The following is a 25,686-nucleotide window of genomic DNA, read 5'->3' as shown; positions in this document are numbered from 1 at the left end:
CGGAAAATGTTGGTCTTTCATTAAAGAAAGTGAATCAGTTTCTTCCATTTTTCTATATTCACCCAAACTTAGCAGTAAACCTAATGTTCTGTTTGGGGTTCAGGAGACCCCGGGGCCCTTTTTAGCAGCTCAGAAAACATACTTGACATTGTTTTATCATCATGACTTTCCCAAATTTTATGAGAATTGCTTAAAATATGATGACATTTCAGAAGTCCACTAAAAAATGGTTTTATGGTAGGGGAGATCGGGTATGGTTGTAACATGGGGAGAGTTGCAACAACACCAATTCCACCAAATAGAGATAAGATAGGAGTTAGGTGATCCCCAATCAGGCATGGTGGTTATCAAGTCTGGAAAGAGGTGCATTCAGAATATATAGTGAAAAAACAGATTTTGAGGTACGAAAGTAGAGTTTTTGACCAAGACTATTTTTTCTTTAGTATCTATACTATTGCAGATAGAATTGTTTGCCTTATATCAGATTGAAATATAGTTTCTCAGGCAACATGTGATGCATTTTGTCCTTTATAATTTCAAACCAGTATGGTAATACAGTTAGCTAAACATTGGCTGATAGGGTTACCAGCATTAATTTGTCAGCACTGTGACCAGTCCTCCCCATTCACATGCTGTACACATGTTGGTGTGTGTATCGTCACTTGACCTTTCCCATACTCAGTCCCCGCCGGAGGAGAGGGTAGAAAAGTGTATGGGCAGCTTGTGAGTAGTGCCTGTCTGCAAGAAAAAGTCCCGGTATGCCAAAGAGTAAAATATAGAAGTGCTAGCTAGTATACGTACCGGTGAATACCGACCCACTTCAAGCACTGACTATGACTCTGAATAAGAATATACACACATTGACACACACACACACACACCTCTTTTTAGTTAGACCTAAGGATGTACAGAGATGTTCTTTAATTAATTACATTCTAATAGTATTTATTAAGTATACTTTTAAGTAAGTTTATTCTATAGGTAAATTTACATACACATACTGTACATGTGCTTGAGTCATCAGACAAAGTCTGTTACAGCAAGAGAGAAACATTTTTCTTTGATATCACTACCTGTTTTGGAAGCATATCATATAGTGCGGCATCTATTTTTGATTCTTTTGTGTGATTGTTACAACTTACCCCAGCATGTGTTACAACCTACCCCGCTATTGGGGTAGGTTGAAACAAGGGAACACATTGCATTTGACATCAACTCATGAGGTCTGTGATATTCTTGTAGAGGACTGAATTGGTGCCATTTGTAGTGAACAAATGTGGGTACTTTGTATAAAAATTTGAGAACTCTAGCTACAAAATTCAGTGAGTTATAGTTGCTGAAGCAAAAAGTGTTACAACCACACCTGGTCTCCCCTACTTCTGTTTGGCGTCTCAGAGGCTTGAGCTGTAGAACGTGGTCAACAACAATGGAGTTCCCTATCCCTATCCCTATTTTTTACAGCAGATCCCAAATAAGTCTATTTGGATCTCTTGTAGTTTAATAAGTTTGAGATCAAACAGTTCCTCTGCAGGATCTAATTGTGCCCCAAAATAAGATACGTCACTTTGTAGGACAACATACCTTTGTCCGTGAAGGACTTTTTGGCAAACAAAATGAGGACATAATTGTTCACACATAGTCCATATAACCTAACTATATAAAAATTAATAATTTGATGTAATAGTGCTGCATTATGGTAATTTCTGTATTTTGTCACCTTCATTACAAGCTCAGTTTGTGGCAAAGGGAAGGGTCACAGCTTTCATACTTTTCTACATATTTGGTTTTAATGAGGTCATCAGAAAAGAACAAACATAGTTAAGGGATGAAAATGTAGTTGATTTTTCAATTATACGTATTTAGGCCTACACATGTGTCTGTGGGACCCCAAACAAGACAAAAATCAGGATTCAATACATGATTCAATGCTTCTCTCTTTCTTTTTCTACACAGTTGAAGTTGTACCACCTGTGTGCGTAAGGAAGTCTTTACAGAGGAGACGATAAAAATTCACCTTTACGTGTCTTTCTTTCAAGCAACACAGCCTTCTGAGTCAGGCTCTTCATATGGTATCTTAATGAAGTCAGAAGTCTGAAGGTTTTATATTTATAATATTTATGAAGATTAAACAACATAAGGTGTTGTGAGGGGGCCTCTCACACAGATCTGATTCATTGAAAGATGAATGCATATCATGTTTAAAAACATGGAAACTTTATCCTTCAATATCAAAAACTGTGTGGTATTAGGGGGCTGGCATCAGAGAACGCACTGTACAATGATATTATGATGGCAAAATATCTAAGCTACAAGTTTTCACAGTCACTGATGTGACAAATATGCAGGCTTTTAGCATTAAAATCATCATAAAACCCCATCACGCGGGTTCAGACACATTTCTCTCCTGCCAGTTCTCATCCCACGTGTCTTTGATTTCTCTGGACCTTTTCAGCTTTTCTGGTGACCACAAGTGTCATAATAGGGTTTAACTGCCACCTTGTTTTCATTTTACATGCAGGAATGTACCTTTTGTGGGGCATGGGATGAGTAACCGAATCATACATTTGCTGGATATAATATTATATACATATTATCAGAGGAGAAATGTAGTTAGTTACACTTACTCAATTACTGTACTTAAGTCCAAATATGACCATGTTATACTTCTACTTTATAGTTCAATGGGACAAATTTGACTTTTTATAACAATGATTTGACAGCTTTAGTTACTCATCATTTTACAAATGAAGAGTTGACATTGAACACATATAAATTTATTTTTTACATTTTTGATACTTTAAGTAGGCCTACACTGCTGATAACACCTGCATACTTGCTTGTACATCATTGGTTTAAAAAGTCAAATATTTTCACACAAATTATTTCTTATTCTTTTCTTTTGAACAGCTTAATATGAGTCATGAGAAAAGAACATAAGATAAATTTTTGTAGTGAAAATGTGGCCTAAAGTCTGTCTTTCCTGTATTTTCCTTATACATCTTAAAAACCTAACTGATAGCTGCTAATTGAAGCCAATGATTTAAATGAGACTTTATGCAGAGTCCCGTCTGCTGCGATGGCTCCCTGAAGAGGATTGTAAATCATTCAACTTCAAGTGATTCGAGCTGGGCCAAAGTTTAAACCCCGCCCCGCAACCTCCAGCCAATCATGTGTGACTATTCAAATGAGCCACACATAAAGATTACTTGTAGCGGCATCTGACTGACCATAAGAAACTTCACCCCTAAACCGCAATCCCTCGCCACTTTCTGTGTTTTAAAACACACGATTGGATTTACAACTGGTCTCCCGACATCCACAGAACTTTTTATCCAGGATATTTTTTAGCAAAAAAACTCAATAATATGGGAAAAGAAAATATCACTTTTTTGACAGTTTGGATAATTTTGGGGAAAATCTTTGCAACTTTTTCTTCTGGCCCTGAACCCACCACCGACACTGTGTTTGGTAAGACCGACCGATCAATGTGCTCCTCTTGTGAGAACTTTTTTGTCAGGATATTATTTTCATGATTAAGCTTCCACGAAGTAAACACATGCGGGACGCCAGTTAATTAATGCGCGTTGTTCCGTGGTGACCGGGAGTAACCCCGTTAAACGCTTTCAGAGCTCAGGTCTGCAGGTCTGCATCCCATTTCATACCATTCATGTCCATGTGTGAATGAAAAAAAAGCTGCTGCTACAGGCCTTTTGTCTGAAGAAAGAAAAGAGGAAGAAGAAAATATAATTGTAATCATATTAAGGTAACAATATAAAGACGTATTATTTCCTTAGAAAGACATTAACTCCTTTTTAATGACATTCCTCCACTTAAAACCATTTAGCCTTATTGGATTTTTGAAAGACAATTTAGGTTACAAAACTGAACTTACTGAAAGAATCTAATCAGTTTAGAGGTCATTTATTATACAGTTTTAATCAGTGTCACTAAACGAATCTCTTTAGGAAATCCATGCTCTTGTTATATTATATATTAGGCTATTACATTAATATTTTGAGATTTAATTAAATTTATGCTGGTAGAAGTGCAGTGCAGACAAAAGAGGGCGACACTGCCATGTTCTAAAAATCTACTGTTTGACTCAGTCCCACTGGTGGTCCCTTTATATAATTTAGAAGGGCAGCAAGGTTTCACAATTTGCATGGGGGAAAAGTTTATTTAAGCATGTTTATATTTGTCTTCTGTAATTAATGTTCGATGATGAACAGTGTTTAAAATTAGTAGTAATAAAAATGTTATAAATGTATCTTTTTCCTGTTCGGAATCATTAATTGTGCATGCAATCCTCTACACACCTGTTACACCATGATAATCTAATAATCTGTGTGTGTTGTAACAGTAAACACCACAGTCACCACTACTCCCCTGCCCACCACTGCTGAATGGATCACAGACTACACTGACATTGTGTCCAAGTTCTCCCTGCGCACAGTGGACACCCCAGATGATGACATGTGCTACATTGTGGCCGGGAGTCCAGAAACCATCAAGGAGTGTGAATTCAACTCAGAAACACAGACCTTCATAGTGATACATGGCTGGACGGTATGTCAGACTAAATGGATTTTATGTAAAATTGGCAGCAGCATGTATTACTATAGAACATCATATTAAATGTGCGTGTGATTAATCTTGTCTTATTTGTGCCTCATTTGTTAGTTAGGTATCTATTTTGCACATAATGCCCTTCTGGCTCTGAGATGCTGATGTTATTCTACAAATATCCGTTGAAATAATGCTATAAAATGGTATGCTGGACATACAATAGGCAGAGTTTGAGTTTTGCTAATGCACTGTTGAAATAATGAACAAACTGATCATAAATGTTGAGCCAAATCCGAACAGATGAGCATCCGTACACTATTGTGGGATGAAAACAACAATAAATGCACAAACGGGCTGAGAGCAGTGAGTCAGCTCTGCAAACAGTCTGTGCAACTCCTCTTATAATGTGATTTAGAGCTAGTCATGCAACAAGATTTGAACCTGCTGACACCTTGGCTTCTCTCCAGGACTCAGAATGAAGGCTACAGCCAGAATATATCATGGCATGCTGCAGCTGACCTCAGACATGTGTGTGTGTGTGTTACTATAGGTAACAGGGATGTTCGAAAGCTGGGTGCCCAAGCTGGTGTCTGCTCTCTATGAGCGCGAGCCCAGTGCCAATGTGATCGTTGTGGACTGGCTGACCCGCGCCAACCAGCACTACCCGACCTCCGCAGCCTACACTAAACTAGTGGGACGCGACGTCGCCAAGTTTGTTACTTGGCTACAAGTGAGTGTTTGCATTGAACAGTATCCAACTGGGTCATATTTTCCACATCCTCTTTGTTAACAGGTGGATTTGGCAAAGAAATTAGAGCAGACGGTGACTCTGTGACAAATTTGTAGCAGATGATGTCATGTATTTGTACCCCGCTGTGCTGCTGCGGCGGATATGTTTGCCTACTGGTCATGATTTTAAACACCCCATAAAGGCGTTTTATGGCCATGTCTGTGGCTCACAGCAGGCTCTTATTACAAGACTCAGTATTTAATGGAGACTTCAAGGCAAAAAGGGGAATTGGCATGAATAACACTTTCATTTTTTTGTCCTTTGTTTATGTGACTTTCAAGTTTAAAACTTGGAAAGTTTTGGCAAGCATAAAATTACACAAATTAATCCTCGTCTTGGATTATGTCCCAGACTCTGTTAAGACTTGAACAGAGTGATGCAGTGCTTTGCCAGGTACAGCCTACTATCAGTGTTGAACCCCTCCAGAAAGTCTGCAGGATTCACTTTAAACTCTTTTAAAACATCTCAACATTTTCTTCTGGCACATCTAATCCATCTCTTCCTCTTCAGAACGAGCTGCAGTTGCCCTGGGAGAGGATTCATCTGCTGGGTTACAGTCTGGGAGCACATGTGGCTGGAATCGCTGGAGACCTCACTGACCATAAAATCAGCAGGATCACAGGTGAGAACATAAACTTAACCAATTAACAGATCATCATCTGCTTACATTAAAAGTAAACAGTGTGATAACATAGATATATTTAATTAGGGTCATTGTCACCATTAGTTCAGATTGGTTGAATCACATTTGAAGCTGTTGCAAGAAATCCGATGAAGCTACACCTTGTCACATATTAACACTTGATTTAAGCATGAATTCATGAAACAAAAAGGGATGATTATTGGCTGTAAGAGCAACCATGATGTGTGCAAACATACCATACTGTAACTGTAATATATGGACACTATTTTTTCCAGGAGTGCTCGTAAAACCAAAAAACAGTATTATCCGTCGGCCATTACATTCCAGGCCTGTATTGAATGTGTGTGTGTAGCACTCCTATTTGTCACTGTGATGTTTATCCAGTTTTGACCTGCTTAGAGCAACAGCGTGTTTTCTGAGATCAGAGGCAGGAGCCCATTAAGAGCCTGCATTGTTCTGAGCCTCAGTGGTTCTGCAGTGCTGCCAATGGAAAAAAAGTCCAAATGAAACACATACTCATTCAAAATACATTTCTTTCTGCCTGTATGTGTGTCCTTATCTACACACTCTTTCTTTATGGAGAACTGTGCATAATCAGTACAACTTCTTCCAAAAGCGAAACAACCCTAGCGTCACCTTTGCTTCACTCTTTCTTTTTTCTAGGTCTGGATCCTGCTGGTCCCACTTTTGAGCACGCAGACAACCAGGACACCCTGTCCAAAGATGACGCCCAGTTTGTGGATGTCCTGCACACCAACACCAGGGGTTCCCCAGACCGCAGCATTGGCATCCAGAGACCCGTGGGCCACATTGACATTTACCCCAATGGAGGCACTTTCCAGCCGGGCTGCGACATACAGAATACATTGCTGGGGATTGCATTAGAAGGCATCAAGGGCCTCCAAAGTATGTACTTACTGCTATTCATTCTTCCCTGCATTTGTGTTTGAGGTCTGGGTTAGGTTTCAATTTATGAACGGCATATGATGTGGTACATATTGGCAGTAAGCATAGTGAGGTCTACACTTCAACTAGATGATCTGGATTTATACCTGCATGTTGGCCCTTATTATTAGACCCAAGTGGCCAGTAAGGGAGTGTTTTTCATGTACAATTCCTGCTCTTGGGTTTATGTAAATAAATAACAAAACGTTGTGTCTATTTGAGCTATAAGTCAAATTTCTTTCATCAAGATAGGCTTCAATAACATAACAGACAGAATCACAGTATGTCACAGTTGTGTTCTGTTTTGTGTGGAGATGAAAGTCTTGCTTGATGTTTTGCTCTTTCAGCTGTTGTAAGTGACTGATCAAGGCAGAACTATGTGAGAAATGCCACCAGGGTCAGCATTTAGGCACATTAGAGACGTTTGTCTTCAAGGCATTTCTGGCAGACAGCCCTGAAGGCAAACTTCTCCCATGTGCAGCATTTAGTTGGACATGTCAAGTGTCCTTAAAGCCAAACACAAGGACAAAATTCTCTGTGGCCTGATGTCATCTGAGAGAAAACATAGAGGTTTTTCACTGTTCTTTCTTTGTGCTGCAGATATGGACCAGCTTGTCAAATGTTCCCACGAGCGCTCCATCCACCTGTTCATCGACTCTCTGCTGAACATCCAGCAGCAGAGCATGGCCTACCGCTGTAACTCCAAAGAGGCCTTTAACAAGGGTCTGTGCCTCAGCTGCAGAAAGAACCGCTGCAACAAGCTTGGCTACAACATCAACAAGGTCCGCAGGGCCCGCAGCACCAAGATGTACCTCAAGACCCGTGAAATGATGCCATACAAAGGTAAACATCAGGGAAAGAAAGACACAAAGATGCAATTGTTTTGTGCTTTGTGCTATGCAAGAAGAGAGAAGAAATACATTGAACTACTGTAGAAAAGTCTGGCTGGGTTTATGTACTTATGTACTGAGGATTAGTGAGAGTTAAGTTAATTCATATGTTAACTGGAGTAATCCTCAGTCTGTGAGTTACTGTTGTTAATGTACTTACTGTGGACGTGGTTGATTGGAGCTGGGATTTGTATCACTACAGTTAGTGTTGGTGCAAAAAGACTACACACCCTTCTCAGGGAAACTCTTAATGCCTGCAGACAACAAGTAGCAAGTATTCAGGAGGTCACATGAACAAGAGGTCATGGGTATATTAGTGGCTTGGGATACGCTAAGGTAATGTGACACCGTTGCATAGGATACACTAGCAATGGAAAAGTTTATTTAAGAAGCATAAGTCAGCAGTCCTATTGTTGGACACTTTGTGAGGGGTGTTCAAAGATGTATTGAACGATTAGCATGTTTATTAAAAGGTTATTTACTCTAGTAATGAATACATATAAGGGTGTGCAAGTGAAACCAATGAGGATTTAGCACAGATCTGTGTTTAAATGCATCACTGTCACAGTGACAGGAAACATAGAAAGGTCTTTTCTTGTATTAAACTTTAAGTAGTGGTATGAGAGATGTAGGCCAGTTGTTGGGGAACACATCAAGCTGTGAAAGAGTGTGTCCAGACAAATAGTACAGTAGGCCATCAGTAAACTGTTCTCTTCTCTCCTAGTTTTCCACTATCAAGTGAAGGTGCATTTCTTCAGCAAGGACCAAATGAGCTTCACAGAGCAGCCGATGAAGATTTCTCTGTATGGAACCCACGGAGAGAAGGAGGACATTCCCTTCGTCCTGTACGTACATTAAACATCATCATGTGACAACAAAAAACTCACAGCCATGCACGTGCAAATTACGAGAAAAAGTAAACAGCACGTGTTTCCAAATATACTGACTCTAAGTAAATACCATAAAGGCACTCGTGCTGCATTTGTCACACACATACACACACACACACACACACACACACACATATGCCTTTATTGTTCCATGGAGAGGACAGTCCTATCCTAGCAGCTGACCTTTGAATGTTGCCCTTCCTTTCACCCTAAAGGCCGGACCTGAACGGTAACACCACTTTGTCCTTCCTCATCACCACTGATGTGGACATTGGAGACCTGATGATTGTGAAGTTGCGCTGGGAGAAGGACACTATCATCAGCTGGTCAGACTGGTGGGGCAGCAGCAAGTTCCACATCCGCAAACTGCGCATCAAGTCTGGGGAGACCCAGTCCAAGTAAGTTCTTGTTCACTGCCACAAAGATATGATTATCTAGGATTTACTAGAATAGATTCAGTGGCATGTATGTACTTTAGACTGGGGACTTCATTTTTCACAATGTGATTCCAGGGTGATCTTCAGTGCAAAGGATGGAGAGTTTGCTTACCTGGAAAGGGGAGGAGAAAACGCAGTCTTTGTCAAGTCAAAAGAAGACAAACTGAACCGTAAAGAGAAATTGTAAGTTGGTGAGAAGTTTCCTTTATAAAGAGCCTGGAGTGTCCCATCTGAATAATTTATCCACTCTTTAGTGGTTATTTGTTGTCAGTTATTCAGTGATGCATTTCAAAATCATCTATAAAATGATTCAGTTTACATTTGAATTATGCTATTTAAAATAACTCTACATTTTCTGCTACGATTATGAATGAATACAGTGATTACAATGATACGCTAAAGAGACTGCCCTGTGATGTTTTATCTATCGTCAGAAGCAGAAGCTCTCCTGCTCACTGTTGTCTTTTCTTCTTTCCAGGATGCACAAACTGAAAATGCAGGGCAGTCTTTTTGGGCAGAGTGACGCTTGAAGTTGCACTTGTACACGCAAACGCCCAAGCATCATGCACATCATCCATTTCTACATACATAGCCAAAGATAAACTGCACACAGCAACACTGGGAGAGCCTTTCCAAGTAACTGGACATTTACTGAATGCTGCATTTTTCAGATTTTCTTCCTGTTGTGCCTTATGACTTCAACTCCCAGTGCAACCAACACAACCTCTGCCGCAGTGCTGGGAATCAGTCTGCTCACGAGCTCTCTCCTGTCTCTCTGCAAATTCTGCTGCTGAAAAATGTTACAGGTTTCTTTGTGATGATGTGCTCACGTTTGACAAATTAGACCTTTTGCTGCATATCTTTGTAATCATTTGTTTATGCCTTTGCAGCCTATATGTACTGTTTATACTGTCTGATGAATTTTGAACCCCTGAACTGGTGTGTATTCCTTGCCAATGTGAACTTGGATTATTGTAAATATATAAATGATTCAGAGTGATAGGCATAATTTAGGCGCATCTTTGTTTGTTTGGTTTTTTTTGGGGGGGGGGGGGGGGTTAAATGTGCAAAGTGATCATTTTGTCCCTAATGTTTGTCTTTATTTAACCACTAACTGCGAACAATCAACAGGGACCAAAGAAGTATTTACTATCTACTGAATGGAGAATCACACCTGTCTTTGTAAATACCTTTTTTAAATCAGGAGTTATGTGCTAATATCTGATCTCTTGAAGCCTTGCTTGTTCTTTGATTTTGGTTGTTGTGTCACTGGTCACTTTAAAAGGTCCCCTGCAGCCATTTAGATGTTAAGGTCACTGAGATTGCAGTCCAACATGGATAAGCATTTTTTAGTGTTGGTAATTTCATCATTAAATTGAACTGAGGTCACTTTTTAAATGTTCCAGTAATGGCTAGGTGCTCATTGATTACTTCATGAATGGGTCAATAGTGTCTCACCTGCAATGGTTTACCTCATTGACTAAGCTCAGTCTACAACATGTCCGTATTTTGAAAGGTCAAACATTGCAAAATTGATGAAAATAAACATGCAAGCCTTGGTAATATGTGATGGACTGGCCTACATGATATCCATAATACATCTCAAGAATACTTAATTTTGTATTTATTGAATGTACATTTATATATTTGTATATTAAGCTGTAATATATTTTGGCAGGCTTCCATTGTGGTCTGTATTTTTTATAAATGAAGCGTTTTCTGATTTTAAGCACAAGGCTTTGGAAGAGCGATCAAATCGGTCTCCTTGCCAGCTGATCAGTGCATTTACTTTTATGAACTGAAATGCAGTGCACTGTATAAATGAAGAGCCCAGGATGGTTTAATAAAGAGATAAATCACGTATTTCAATATTCCTGACTGCTCAAATTGCTTTTAGATAATAATTAAATAATTAAATCATCTTAGGATTTTGGACCTGCATTGGAGATAAACTTTTCGCTCACCATTTCATGAATGAACGTGTGTAAACATGGCCAAAAACTTCCACATATGTCAGTATCCAATGTTAGTGATCGGATATATAAGGTCTGCCTTTTGAAAGCAAGGGAAAATATATTTAAATGTCAGTGATGACAGCTGATACCGTTGAGAGAGCCACTGAAGCATACGGATTTTGATGGCTCCTTGAAGAATGATGGAAAATACTTTTAAGATAAATGTGCTGAATACTAAACTATAGTCCATATGATACTAGTTTTGGTAATCAAAAATGCTGAATTGATATTGTCAAGGTTCACTCCACTTCAATCAGTGTCTATGCAAATTCTGCATTTTGCTCTTTCCGTCTTGAACTAATCACAGTAAAACGTACTTACAGTATACAGTATGTAGATTTAGAAAGTACTTTGCTGACACTGGAATGTTTCTCATATTTCTATATTAATTAATATATATTAATCCTTCACAACTAAGGGAAAACACAGGCATGATTCCAGCTCCTGTAAAGGGAGTTTTATAAAGTTCCTGTACAAGTCCTCTGACATGAGATATGCAGTATTTCAAACAAACAACCCATCACATATAAACTCACATATAACAAAAGCCACACTGAGCAGTTTGACACCAACATCAAGTTAAAAGGTACCCTGTGGAGTTTTTATTGTTATGTTTCTCACCAGAACACAATGCAGTATGTATATTTAAGGTCTGAGAAACATGCTGAATGCATGTCTTTCCTCATTTCACATTTCCAAAGGCTGTTTTGTGCGTGCATTGTTCATTGTTACGTGACATATGTTCATTTTTAGCCACATTTTTATGGTTCTAGTGTGAAATAACTTCCAACTAACACGCAAGCTTACACGGATTTAAGCAGGAGTTTAAATCCAAGACCAAACTACTGATGTTGCACTGAGCCTGATAACGTCTGAGTCTGTAGTCAAAACTATTCATTTGCATCCACATCCGTGTGAACCCTAATATTAATGATTGAAACTTTTTCTCTTCAGAGAATAAACTCCTCTGATATTTTTGTAACAACATGGCCTTTTGCTGGACGCCAACATCAAGACAAACTTCATTTAAAAGGATTAATTAATTATGTTTCCTGAGAACATTGTATCTAGATACAGTCAAACAAATAAAATAACTCAAAATTAGTTTTAATGGCATTATGCGATGATTAAGTACAAGATAAACAAAGCAGCTTGTACAAGAATACATCTAGAGAAGCTGTCATATCTACAGTAACTGAGGTACAAGCATTAAATGTGACTGCTTGTCTTCACAGAAGCCCTTTCACCCCTGTTTTTGTCATCGATGTCACACACATCTGCTAGAACAGATGTGTTTTTAAGCAATACACCTGTTTACACAGGCTCATGTTTCACTTGTTTTACGCTTTAAGTTCTGTTTCATGAGTAGAACTACAACACTTGTGTGTTGGACTCTACTGCTGCCCTGCTGATGTGCTGCTTTCACTACGCAGCCTCTGTAGACACGGTGTACTCTATACCGGCAAGGCGCCCGTCAAAACAATGCTCTCTCTGCGTTGCCACTAGTGGTGACCAGCCCGACATTTTTATTGATATTGTTCAGCTGAACTAACTGTCCCACGTGGCTTACAATTCTATTAACAGTTATACTTGTCAAACACAAAGGTTGTTGTAGATCAGCACCCAAAGCCATTTAAAGCCAACATACAACATTTAATAGCACAGGATTGTAGCTGGTTGTTATCAAAAAGCCAGCATTGCTAAATATTCAAAACATATTACGTAACACAGAACCCATTTACATGACTCAGAAAGAGACATGTTGTATGATGATTCTTTTAGTTTGTGGATTAGTTTCTCTGAAAGAGACTCCCACTCGACTGTTTAAAGGCAGGAAAGGAATTGAGCAACAGTCAGGATTTGGACAAAGTCAATGAAGTGGAAAATTGTATTACAGGTAACTAACCCTTTGATTTTTGATTACACTTAAAAAGGCTTATCTGCTTCTCAGGAGGACAGCTGTTTCCATTTCTTTTTTTTCTAATTGATCAGATCCTCAAGTGACTCAGACTTCCAAAGAAAAATGTTCACTTGACTTTCCAAAACCTTTTAAAAATTGGGATTCTAAAGAAATAATTACGCACAATCACAGTCTTCTTCTAATCATCAAACTTGGCAATGAACCTTTCTTAAAGATCTCTCAATACACAACATAACTTTATTCCCTTTAATTATCAACATTGTGAATTTCTTATTGCCCTCTGAGATCCACTGGCTTTTCAGTACTCAGTACTAATTACAAAAGCAGTAAAAGGTTTTGTTAAAATTTACACTGCACCTGCTGACAGCTGGTGCAACACTGAAATTCAGTCACATGTCTATGACACCCAGTAATGTGCAACTATCAGCATCATGTTGCCCCGATAACACTTGTGTATGACAGATGAGAATGAGACAGATGTGTTAAATACAAACTTAGCAAAGTGGAACATACATAGATGAAGATACATACGAACATCGGTCTTTTCTCAATGTGGTCACTGAGGAAACATTCACTCGTGACTTTGTGTTATTAGTGGACAAGTTTTGTTGAATCCACAAAGATGACTTTTAGCATTTTAGTTTTCAGATCAGTGAATAAATAAAGAACAAATTTATCCTCCAGTGTGAGCCTTTCAATAAGAACTAGCTGTACAAAAAACAATGAATGAACTTTATGCCCTAAAACATTCTGCTCACAGAATATGTTTTTTTGGATCAACAAGACACACCATGAGGGAATACTCAGACTTTACTCTTTTGTAAATCTGGACATGTGCAACATGCAATCATGTGCCATTCCTAGAAATAAGCGTAGGAATTAAGTCTCGGAAGCACACAAGATTCAAGATATGTCCAAACATTGAGCAGGAGTTTCTGCTTGTCTGCTTTCCATCACTGCTGGCAACAACAAATTTTTGCTGTGGAGTTCTGGCATTCCCTCTAATCTTCATCCCCCCCTTGTCACCACAACTGAGTCTCTCCCCTTTAAAAGACAAGGACCACAGAATCTGAACTGCAGCAGCAGTGGTGGGAAAACAAATGCAGTCACTATTTTTCAAGGAAAATGTGGTCGTGTTCACAGAAAGGTAACAGCTAATGAAACCAGCTGCTGGGGGAGCACAGCCTGTGTGTTTGTATGTTCATGTTCAAGTTCAAACTTTATGATCCCAGAGGGCAACTGTTTCGCAGTCCAAGAGCAACACAACAAAAGACAGCACACAGGACAATACAAAAGTTAAGACATAGTCAAACACAGCAATGGACAGCACAAAGGACAATACACAGTACAAAAGTTAAAAAGACATACACATATCCCAGGGGGTTGGTGTCCAGGAGGCAGGACCTAAGGACGGAGCACCTCTGGATGATGGCCTGGATGCTGAGCGGTGGAGGATGGGCAGGAACCCCTTTGGAGGCTGGTGACAAAGGTGAACGAGGAGCTGGGGGCCTGGGCCTCTGTATTGCTGGGCAGACTCTTGGGTGCTCTTGTGCCACCATCTCGAGGGCTAGCCAGGTCCAGGTTTCCAGAAAGGAAACTCATTGGAGGTGGAATCAGGCAGGAAGCTAGTCAACTCAGGACTGACAGGATCAGGATGGTAGTGGGTTAACTGGTTCAGGACAGGAAGATTACAGGCTCACAAACTTTTCCTCATATTCTTGGCATTGGAATTCCATATCTGCATGGTGGACTTCCTCAGCCAAGGCTTTGCCAAAGACAGAGCCAAACAGGCAAACAAATCCAATAGGGAGCAGGCAAAATCCTAAATCCAAAAGGCAGGCACGGTCCAGGGACATAAATATCTAGAAACACAAAGAACAAAACACTAGGAATTGCTGGAACACTTGACACAGGGACGAAGACTGGCACTGAGACAAAGCAACACACAGACAAAATACACTAGGGAGGGGAGGTTAACTAGACACAGGTGAAACCAATCAGGATAGGGCAGACAATCAAAACTGGTAGGAAACACACCACCAAGGCAAGAAGTAAAGTGACTGATGTGAAAACTAACAGCCATCATGAAGCCACACCACTAACATGGCTAAAACTAGATTTGCAGTTCCCAGTCCCACTCTTAGCTGATAATTAGTTACAATGCCAGTGGTTTGTTGTAACGAGCGCCACTAGTCTTGTGCTTTCTCGTCCCTCTCCTCTCTCCTCCTATCACTTCCTGCAGGTTTTCTGGCTCTGGAGCTGTGGAGTCTGGATCTGTGGCTGCGGGTCGCCTGCTGCCCCCGTGTTCCTGCTCGACACCCTCTACTGCAACGACTATTGTTGCTAGTCTTATTGTTATTATTGTTATTATAATCATTAACATTATGATGGTTACCATTAACACTATTATAAATATCTGTACCATTTTTCATTTAGTTTATAGCAACATTACCTTCGCTGTCTGTACCTCTGTGTGTATATTGTGTAGGCTGCCTCCCTCCCCTCTCTCTCTCCTTACATCCCTCTCTCTCTCTCTCTCTCTCTTTCTCTCTCTCTCTCTCTTTCACTCTCTTTCTCTCTCTTTCTCTCTCTCTCTCTCTCTCTCACCCCAACCGGTCGAGGCAGATGGCCGCCCACCCTGAGCCATGGTTCTGCTCGAGGTTTCTGCCTCTTAAAAGGAAGTTTTTCCTTGCCTCTGTCGCCTAGTGCTTGCTCTTGGTGGGAACTGTTGGGCTTCTGTAAATATCATCACAGAGTACGGTCTAGACCTGCTCTTTTATGAAAAGCGCTGTGAGATAACTGTTGTTGTGATTTGGCGCTATATAAATAAAATTGAATTGAATTGAATTGAACTATGCTGGTGTTTTTGTTCAACTGACCTTCACAGCAACATGCGTGTAACTTTTAAACCATCACCTCATCGGCCTCCTGCCCAGTTTATCTTGGCATCTCGTACGAAGTTTTGGGCAAAAAATCAGCTGCTTTGAAGCCAACTACTCTTGCCTGAATGTTAGCACATAATGTCCAGCTGGCATGTAACAACATTTTACCCAGTTAGTGAGTGAAACTCTCTATGCAGCAGGTCAAAGCTCAGAGTTGTGAAGTAAAGCAAACTAGGAAGTTGCTAATAGCAGTCTGTGAGGTTTCATTGCAAGCCAGCCAAGAGCTGTACTGATTGCTAATTGTAATACGCAGCATCCAAATGTAGCTGATGCTTAATACCAGGTACGCTGGCCAAGTCTGCTGAGGTGTCATTATTTTAATAGTCTGAGCACTGATATTTCATTTATGCAGGTAACTTTTACATTACTTTTACATTACTGCCTGGATTATTGCAACAGCCTTTTCACCTGTTTAACCCAAAAATCTATTGATCGACTCCAGACTGTCCAGAACTCAGCTGCCAGGCTTTTAACCAGAACAAAGAAATATGACCACATTACTCCTATTTTAGCTTCATTACACTGGCTCCCAGTATGTTTTAGAATTGACTTTAAAATTCTATTGATCACTTTTAAAGCTCTTCATGGCCTCTCGCCTTGTTATATTTCTGACCTTTTAGTCCCATACGCACCAGCACGTACCTTGAGATCCTCGGGCAGAGGTCTGTTGTCTGTTCCAGAGTCTCGACTGAAAACTAAAGGGGACAGAGCGTTTGCTGTCAGGGCCCCGAGGCTCTGGAACAGCCTGCCCGAGGAAATCAGGTCAGCTGAGTCAGTGAACTCTTTTAAGCCCCTTCTTAAAACATACTTTTATAGGAGAGCCTTTCCTGATCTTATTTGACTTTATTTTATCCCTTTTATTTTATTGTATTTTACTAATTTTATATTAATCTGTATTTTAGTCTTTTCAATGTTTTCATGCTCTTATCTTGTTTTTTTGTATTATTCTTTACACTTGTTAAAGTACTTTGTAACTTGTTTTTGAAAAGTGCTCTACAAATAAGGATTATTATTACTGATAATACATTGCTAATATGTAGTAATTACCAATATTAGATATTTATTAAGATATTCTGCATCAAATAGTACAAGTAGGTACATGCTGCCACAGTTTCCCCTGTCCACTCCTCCATTGTGTTGTATGTGTTGTGAGCGCTGCTTACCTCTCCTGGTTCATCTCATACCTGGCTTCAAAAACTACAAATATAAAAATCTGGGGGTGGTGTCAGAAAGTGATCTCACCAGACCTCTGTAGCCCACATTGTGGGTAATGTAGGCTGAAGGTTTTGACAATGAAGATGTATGCATAGAGTAAAAAAAAAAGATATCTCTGGTTCTGCTGCGTCGATTTTGATACTTTAGTTTTCTTACTGTTCACCTTGAGTCTAGGAGTGCAATGCTAAATTGATTCAGTACCCTTAATGACTCATAATGCATAATTAATTACTGCATTTTTTAAACAATAGACAAAGACAAAAGCTGGTACTAGCAAGTTTTCCATCATACCAAAAGGAATATTGCTTGATGCAGGTCTTGGTGTCTCGTCTGTATTCTCTCTTTCTTATCTGCTCTCTGTTGCGATGATGACAGCAGGTCAGTGAAAAGGAGCCCCAAAATATTCTTAAGAGGCCCCTCATGTTCAGCCAAGCTGCCTGCGTCCTGGAATGTGAGGGAGAGAGACAGCCATGTAGATAAGACATACATATAATGTTGGTTTGTCCTCTCATGAAACACTTATGACCTGCTTCTCCAGCCTGCATCACACGCCAAACTTTATCTGACACAGTAAAAGTGATCTCATCTTTTCGAAATTGGCTTTACACAGAAACTGTTGCTATATTTTAAATATCTTTTAAATTTGTTGTCTCTTAAAAATCTTTTTTTTTAAAATATTTATTTTCTCTTCTTGTTGCATTTTACATCTTTTGTGAAGCACATTGTATCTTTTTGTGTGACATTTGCTTTATAAATGAAATTGTATTATGATTATTACTTTTCTCTTTGGAGGGCATTTTCAGCATGCAGGCCTGTGCAGTTCTGCACAATGTATGGCTTTGTTTTACACTTAAACTACCAAACCACCGTCATTTTACCAGATTAAAAATAAGAAATATCATTACTTTTTTTCACTTTTTGATCTATCAATCGTCAGATCTACAGCAATCAGCTCAGAGTAATTATTCAGTGAACAAATGAATCAGTTGAGCAATCAGCCCAACATGCAGTAGGCTACTGCAATATGCCATAATGTGTTAGAGACATAGAAACATCAATAGTAAGTTCTGCTGGCTTTAATGATAAGCAACGCTGCCAACCAGTGTTGTTAGCTCTTCTCATAAAGCAGTGTAATGATTTACTTTACACATATTTTTCCATCCCCCGCCCGTTGGTAAGCAGCCAATGCCTTGTCAGAGGTGCTATTTAAAACACGGTCAGCTTAAGGTGGTTCAGATATCAGGACTCTACGCCACAGGGACAGGAGGCACTGGATTTTTACAAGGGTTATATACACGCTTCTGCTGCGAGAGCTGATCGATTTAATTAAGTGTCAAAGACATCTTCTCTAAAAGGAAAAGCCTGTAAAAGAAATGAACGCGCGGCGACTTCAGTTTGTGTACTTTCTGGTGTTGAGTGCCGCTGTGCAGTATGTGACGTCCTTGGAAGAAGAGCTCGCCGATTCTATTTTTGGTGAGTTGCCAGTTTGAACTTCATCATTACTCTCACACACACCAACATACTTTTGTGCAAAAACTGGAGTATTTGAGTTAGTTTACCCGTGAAGTTACTCGCGGTGAAAGAGTCTCCTATGAAGAAACTGTGTCCAGTTGATAAGCAATAATTGTCAATGATGGTGTGGTTTAACATTAACATATCTATGAGATACGATGTATCACGTGTTTATGACCAAACATGTCTTTGTGCGTTATGGCGAATACCCAACTTCTACTAATTGCTATGGGCTGTGAGAGATGTTTTGTTGTTCACCGTTAGAGAGGATGAGAGCAGCAAAGTGTGGAAAATCTGCAGGCTGCCAAATGATCTCAACATGATTTGAGTTATCCAAGTGCAATTATGATCCTTTATGTTCACAATATGGCTCTTAACTGCATCAGCCCATTCATAATGTAAGCCTTATAAATGTCTGTGTGGTTTCTGCATGACCTCCCAACCCCCCACTCTGAAAACCAGTCAGCTGACTGTGTCAGGACCACTGAAACTTGGGCAGATTATACTGGGTGATGTGGCAGGGACAAAGCTGGGGAAAACTCCCTGGTGTTTTATAAGAAGCTCAGTCTAACCAGTTGAACCTCTGTAACCCCCTGAGGACTGATGCTCATTTTCTGAGGGGCCCCTCAGGGGCCAGTGCTTATTGCAGCCAGTCACTCAGTTAGGTAGTCAGGTGTCTCGGACTGCCCAGCCTCAACATTGGATCAGATTTACACATCTGACAAAACACCAGCTAGACATAGGAATTTCTCTTTTCTTCTGATATTTGTTAAAGAGAAGAAACCCCACTGCTAATTTGTTAATCTTCCTCTTTTTCAGGTAACTTCCTCGACCCTCTGAAAGACAAGGATGACAGCAATCAAACTCTTGCCAAATTCTCCCTCCGCAAACCATCTCAACCCGATGACGACCTGTGCTACATTGTTCCTGGCAAACTTGACTCCCTGGCAGCCTGCACCTTCAACAGCACCTCCAAAACCTTCCTAATAATCCATGGATGGACGGTGAGCTGAGATGCTTCAGCCTGTTGTGACCTGCCCCTGTCTCTAACAACACCCAGGGGCTTTGTTCACTTTACTCCGTTTTGGTTTAACATCTGTGACTCGTAGGGTGTCATTATTTCGCCAAATTCCAGTGCCATGAAGTCTAGCCAAATTCACATAACTAACTTTCTTGACAAGCAACAACATGTTTGAGCTAATGCCAAAGAAAATGAGTTTAAGATGAACAGGACAGGAGGGGGCTCTGATTTTACAATATGGCCACTCAGCTAATTCTTCCTGAATGTTAGTTTAAAGTTTACTTAAAGTTTAATTAATGCCAGTTTCATCAGCACTAATGACCTTGCTTTGTCTGAGTTTAATGTTTTGTCATTTCAACAGTTGAGCGGTATGTTTGAAAGCTGGATGGCTAAGCTGGTGTCAGCGCTATATGAAAGGGAGCAGACAGCTAACGTCATTGTGGTGGACTGGCTCACCTCGGCACAGAACCACTATGTGGTGGCAGCTCACAACACCAAAGCAGTGGGACAGGAGATCGCTCGCTTCATTGACTGGATTGAGGTTAGTGGGATCATAATTTCACAAGTTTCATTCCACAATGCAACAACCATTACTATCTATTTTGATGCATTTTTAATTGCTTTTCATTGAAAAGGGGAAGTTAGTAAAGGTTTTCATTTCTTTTTGAGTGACGCAAGAACACTGGGGCCAAAAAGACATTTATTAATGAATTTGTATTATATATGACATACCTAATGTTTTTACCAAAACCATTTATTTCTACTGTGATGTTAGGCATTTTAACATGGGGGGTCTTGACTGGCTTTTGAAGCCAGCTTCAAATGGCCATTCAAAGATCTGCAGTTTTTGGCACTTCCTCACTGGCTACATTTTTCAGTTCCGGAGGTTGACGCTTAGTGACAACTTATAGATCCTGTCTTAGTATATTGTCTTGTATAATACTGGTGTTCTGATACAAAAGCATGTCTAAAAGAATCGTCTTCTGTAAAAAATAGTTTATCAATTCAGTTTATCAATGAAAGGGAGTACTTGTCTCATCGCTATCTTAAATCACCTTTTCATTTATGTACCTTAAAGGAAACCACCAACATGCCTCTGGAGAACATCCACCTGATTGGCTACAGCCTCGGGGCTCATGTGGCTGGATTTGCTGGAAGCCATGCAACAAATAAAGTCGGAAGAATAACTGGTAAACAAAACGGAACATTCTGACACATAACATTTGATATAAAGACCAGTTAATTATGAGTTTTGGTTAATTTCCTCTTTCACTTCTGTCTCTTGTCTGCAGGTTTGGACCCAGCTGGTCCTGACTTTGAGGGGGAACACGCCCACAGGCGCCTCTCCCCTGATGACGCCCACTTTGTGGACGTCCTCCACACTTTCACACGGGGCTCCCTTGGTCTCAGCATCGGGATCCAGCAGCCTGTTGGACATGTAGACATTTACCCCAACGGAGGCAGCTTCCAGCCAGGCTGCAACCTCAGGGGAGCCCTGGAAAAGATTGCCAACTTTGGGATATTTGGTGAGGAAAATCATATATAACTTTAAAATGTAAAAATTTAAAGCAAGTGTCTGGATATTGTGAAGTGAGGTTGCTTGATTTATTTATCGATAGTCAGTGTATTACCTACAGTAGATGGCGGTCAGTTTGCCCCTAGTTTGTAGAGGCAAAGTCCCGTCAGGGAAGCCGAGCAATGCACTGCTGTGGACAGGGACCAGCAAAAAAACTGATTTAGCCACATCAGTTTAAGTATACACTTTATTAGAAATATTTTCACTGCTTTACCTTGCAGTCAGACCCTTTTTTTCACTTTGGCACTTACCATAGATCTTAGATGTTCCTACGCATAAGCCCAGCTGCGATGTGTACTGAATGATACCGCATATCTGCTGTCTGAATCAGTTACAGCAGCACAGCTCTGAATAACACAAGCATGAAGCATCTTTGAAACCTCTACAGCCTCACTTCAAAATACACAAACTATCCCTTTTAAACTAAACTAAATGACTGCAGCTATGGCTATATCTGTAACTAAACAGTTTGTGATATATATTACTGTCATATCAGCAAAAATATTTTCAGAATATTATGCCACAATTCTTTTTTTTTTCAGGTATATTTACTTCACATAATGCATTATTCAACATTTCTGCTACATACTTAAAACATACAGTGCAGCCATCATAACCGACTGTTAGGTCACAATGCATATTTTTGTGATTACTAGTATTCACACAGAGCACATAGTCCAGCATCTTCAATATCACTATTTTACCAGTGACCAACATTGTTACTGTCAGTTGCACAATGGACTCCATTCACACTGCCCTGAATAAAAAGCAGGGCCCCAAACATGACTGAAAGGTCAGATACAATATCTTGGTTGATAGGTAAAGTAAATGCATATGGAGTGTGGTCAGTAAAGAAATGGACATGTAACAAACTGACATAATTTATGCATGTGTAAATATCATTCCCTCTTTCCTCTCCAGCTATCACTGATGCAGTGAAGTGTGAACACGAGCGCTCAGTCCACCTGTTCATCGACTCTCTGCTGAATGAGCAGAAAGCAGCCAAGGCCTACCGATGTGGCAGCAACGACATGTTTAACCGCGGCATGTGTCTCAGTTGCCGCAAAAGCCGCTGCAACACAGTGGGCTACGACATCAGCAAGGTCCGCAAGGCACGCAACGTTCAGATGTACACAAAGACGCGCGCCTCCATGCCTTTTAGAGGTCAGTGGCAGTGACTTTATCAATAGAGAATAGGAAGCATTGTTTTTTACTTTTCAAGTGGAAAGTTCAGTTTGTGTGACGTTGTGCTTTTTTACCCAGAGTTACTTAACTAATATTGCAAAAACAAGGTTTAATGGCTAATTCTGAAAAACTGTTGTAAAAAGTGTTTGAAGAAGCTTAGTTTTGCCAAACCAACTACATTCAAATTGCAGCAGCTTCACTACAGCAGCCTACATGCACATGTTAATGTTTTGTTTTAAATGCTCTCTTGTTCTACAGTGTACCACTATCAGCTGAAGATCCACTTCTCCAGTAAGGTGAATCGTTCAGAGATGGAGCCTTCACTCACTGTCTCACTGTATGGAACAAAAGGGGAGGCTGAAAACCTGGAGCTTAAACTGTAAGTGGGCCATTTAACCCCTTAACACCGACTAGATTGCAGGCGAGATTATCTATTCCTCCAATGCCTATTTGTGCATATTCAATACGTAGCTAGGAACCTTTTGCAAGCACTGGTTTCTTGCATGTTATCGCTAATTTGCATCATACCTACATCATACCTGAATGTATCTATTTGTTCTATAGACAAATAAACAATCTCCACTTAATTTTGCATCAGCTTGAAAGCAAATGAAAACAAAAATAATAGATTTTCTTATATAATTGTAAATAAATTCAGGCATCAAGGGGTTAAAAACCTTCATAAAAGAGAATTACAGGACTGTGACTCGCATCCTTCAAGTCATAAGAGTTGTTATGTAAGTAGTCTAGGGAAACCGCACAAGCTAGAAACCATAAACAGCAGACCCCAGACATGACCAAGTTTATTCTCTTGCTATGTGTGGTTATATCATGGTTTATGATGCAGAGTTTACGAGACAAAGCTAAATAAAATATTCTTGCTGGCTAGGAGTAGAACACTAACACTTGTCTCTGTTTCTATCTGGCAGAAAGGAGAAAATATCGACAAATAAGACTCACTCATTCCTGCTAGTGACGGAGACGGATATCGGAGATCTCTTGATGTTGAAGTTTAAATGGGAGGAGACAAACAGTTGGTCAGCCTCCAACATGTTGAAGATGGTTTCCTCTTGGTGGTCCGGTGACTCAGACAGCTCTGACATGGAGGTTCACAAAATCCGCATCCGAGCCGGCGAGACCCAACAAAAGTAAGTTGTCCTATTTTGAGGAAAAAATACATTTTTATTTGGAAATGTGACAACTCAAGTGGAAGTGGAGTGCACAGTTTCAACCTGTAATCTGTATGAGAACTTACTCAAGTAGCTTAATCAGTGACAAGATGAGGGTTAATTGTTTAATTTTCTTTCTCAGGATGGTGTTCTGTGTAAAAGACCCTGAAAATCTGAACTTAACACAAGAGGTCACATTTGTTAAATGTAAAGATGTGTGGAGGATGAACTCAAAACGCACTCCAAAAAGGTAAGTTTACCCTCTGCAGTTTTCCAGAGTACTACTAACATTACTATCAAAGCTGACAAATACACTTTTCTCTTCTTTGTCTGTAGAGTAACTCTGGCGAACCACTGACATTGAAGAAAAGACTCCACTGTTGAACGCCCTTTGGTCCATTTCAGCACTTAGTAAATTATTTATACACTTGTAACTTATTTTATTTCTCAAATTACACAAACCTCTCACCACCTTGTATATATCCAACTCAAGTATATGTTATTTAAAACCAATGTTTATGTGAATACTGTAAAACATTTTGGAAAGAGCTGTTTTTATGTCACGTACAAAAAGTAAATGACGTCGTCTTGGTGCTTCTTTTGTGTCCAAAGAGATGGATACAAAGTCACTCCAGAGGTATGACTGACTGGATTTACCTTTAGTAGTTGTGGAGGTACTGTCTTCTTGGTGTCCATGGAGGTCTGCACTGCTGCCACTTCTTAAACAAGGGAAAACAACTGTTAGGATGAATTTCTTAAGGTGTTTTATGCAATAGGGTACACTTTATTTACCTGATGTATTGACTATGTATGTATTAACTAATGCATAACCTAACAGAGCATTCACCACTGTGGCTCTCAGCACTGTAGGTGACTGTGGGACCTGTATCAGTGTGCCTTACTGTAAACAGTCACCAGAAGTAAGCTGTTGCCAATCGAACTGGTCTTAACTTAATGCTTTGTTGCTGTTGTGCACCTCAGTTTGCTCTATTGTTTTATTAACTTTGTGACTTTTATTGAAACATCTGAACATGCAGCATGTTACTTTAATGCTGTTACCTAAAAGAATTGCCTGACATTTTGTCTACCATGGTTCTTACTAAAGTGGCAAAATGTTATGAGGTATGTGATGCTCGGTGTGAGGTAGAAAGCATAATTTAATATCAAAATCATTTGTTGTATGGTCTGTCATGACTGCAATTTCTTCTGTGCATTTGACGTTTTCAATCTTGACTAATGCTCTTTTATTACATAGTTACATTTCCACTTCTGTGAGCAATGTCTAAACCTTGGCTCTTTAGAGATCGGTACTGTAATCATTGTGACTTTGTTTCCACCTACTTCAAAAATGTGGAAATGTTTTTACTTTTGCACTGAAAACAGGGGAAGCGATTGCTAAACCAATTTACTTGTATAGTTATGTAAATACCATGTAGTATGGAACACTGTTGATTGTATATTTTTTATCTCTGGATGAATTTACCTGTGAATTTAATCTGTAAAATGTGCATTTCTGTAATCATTTGTACATATTTGTAAATATTCACTATACTGGATACATTCTTAAGAGGTCAGCCTGAGCCTGACATTTATTTTAATGTTGTGACAGTGAAAAATGTATCCTCAACTTACTCAATCATAAATGTTTCATTGTTATCACCCAGCTCAAGCTTGTTTATTCATTTTTTTTTTTTTGTGCAAAATGTGTGTTTGATCCAAACATGTAAACTCTAACATCTGTTGTGATATAAAAGTAGTAGGGAATTGTTAAATTGCACAACAAGCTCTGTGATATCTTAGTGTCCTTGTAGTTGTGACGCTATTGTGTTTGTCTGACTGTGTCAATGTGACCCAAGAGATAGACTTTAGATTCAACACCAAATTGCCCTTTAGGTGTGACTAAAAAAGTAAAAGTACCAATACATGAATGTAAGAATACTTCATTACAACTTAAAGCTCTGCAATCAAA

At 39.6% G+C, this 25,686-nt stretch overlaps 2 protein-coding genes and 1 long non-coding RNA gene across 3 annotated transcripts; 2 read left to right on the top strand and 1 right to left on the bottom strand.

Annotated features, from left to right (window-relative positions):
• The first annotated feature begins 3,222 nt into the window (after positions 1–3,222).
• lpl (lipoprotein lipase) lies at positions 3,223–11,024 on the top strand. The gene is made up of 10 exons (XM_038715978.1): positions 3,223–3,468; positions 4,361–4,566; positions 5,117–5,296; positions 5,867–5,978; positions 6,663–6,905; positions 7,545–7,787; positions 8,559–8,679; positions 8,940–9,122; positions 9,237–9,344; positions 9,640–11,024. Exons 1-10 carry the CDS (start codon positions 3,366–3,368, stop codon positions 9,689–9,691), a joined length of 1,551 nt encoding a protein of 516 aa, XP_038571906.1. The 5' UTR covers positions 3,223–3,365; the 3' UTR covers positions 9,692–11,024.
• Positions 11,025–12,269: 1,245 nt separating this feature from the next.
• Positions 12,270–19,579, bottom strand: LOC119900753. The gene is made up of 3 exons (XR_005444097.1): positions 18,814–19,579; positions 17,546–17,698; positions 12,270–14,959 (listed from the first exon to the last, which is right to left on the bottom strand). It is a non-coding gene; the product is annotated as an uncharacterized LOC119900753 (long non-coding RNA).
• Positions 18,470–25,380, top strand: LOC119900751 (lipoprotein lipase). Its single transcript, XM_038715977.1, has 10 exons — positions 18,470–18,727; positions 19,586–19,770; positions 20,149–20,328; positions 20,866–20,977; positions 21,080–21,313; positions 22,285–22,527; positions 22,807–22,927; positions 23,478–23,696; positions 23,860–23,967; positions 24,054–25,380. Exons 1-10 carry the CDS (start codon positions 18,628–18,630, stop codon positions 24,073–24,075), a joined length of 1,524 nt encoding a protein of 507 aa, XP_038571905.1. The 5' UTR covers positions 18,470–18,627; the 3' UTR covers positions 24,076–25,380.
• Positions 25,381–25,686: the final 306 nt, after the last annotated feature.

Source organism: Micropterus salmoides, unplaced genomic scaffold (assembly GCF_014851395.1).
Source record: "Micropterus salmoides isolate LMB-PRFRI ecotype aquatic unplaced genomic scaffold, ASM1485139v1 Ms_hic_scaffold_13, whole genome shotgun sequence".
Classification (NCBI taxonomy): domain Eukaryota; kingdom Metazoa; phylum Chordata; class Actinopteri; order Centrarchiformes; family Centrarchidae; genus Micropterus; species Micropterus salmoides.
Note: the sequence above shows the minus strand (reverse complement) of the source record. Positions and strands in the feature narration are given on the sequence as shown.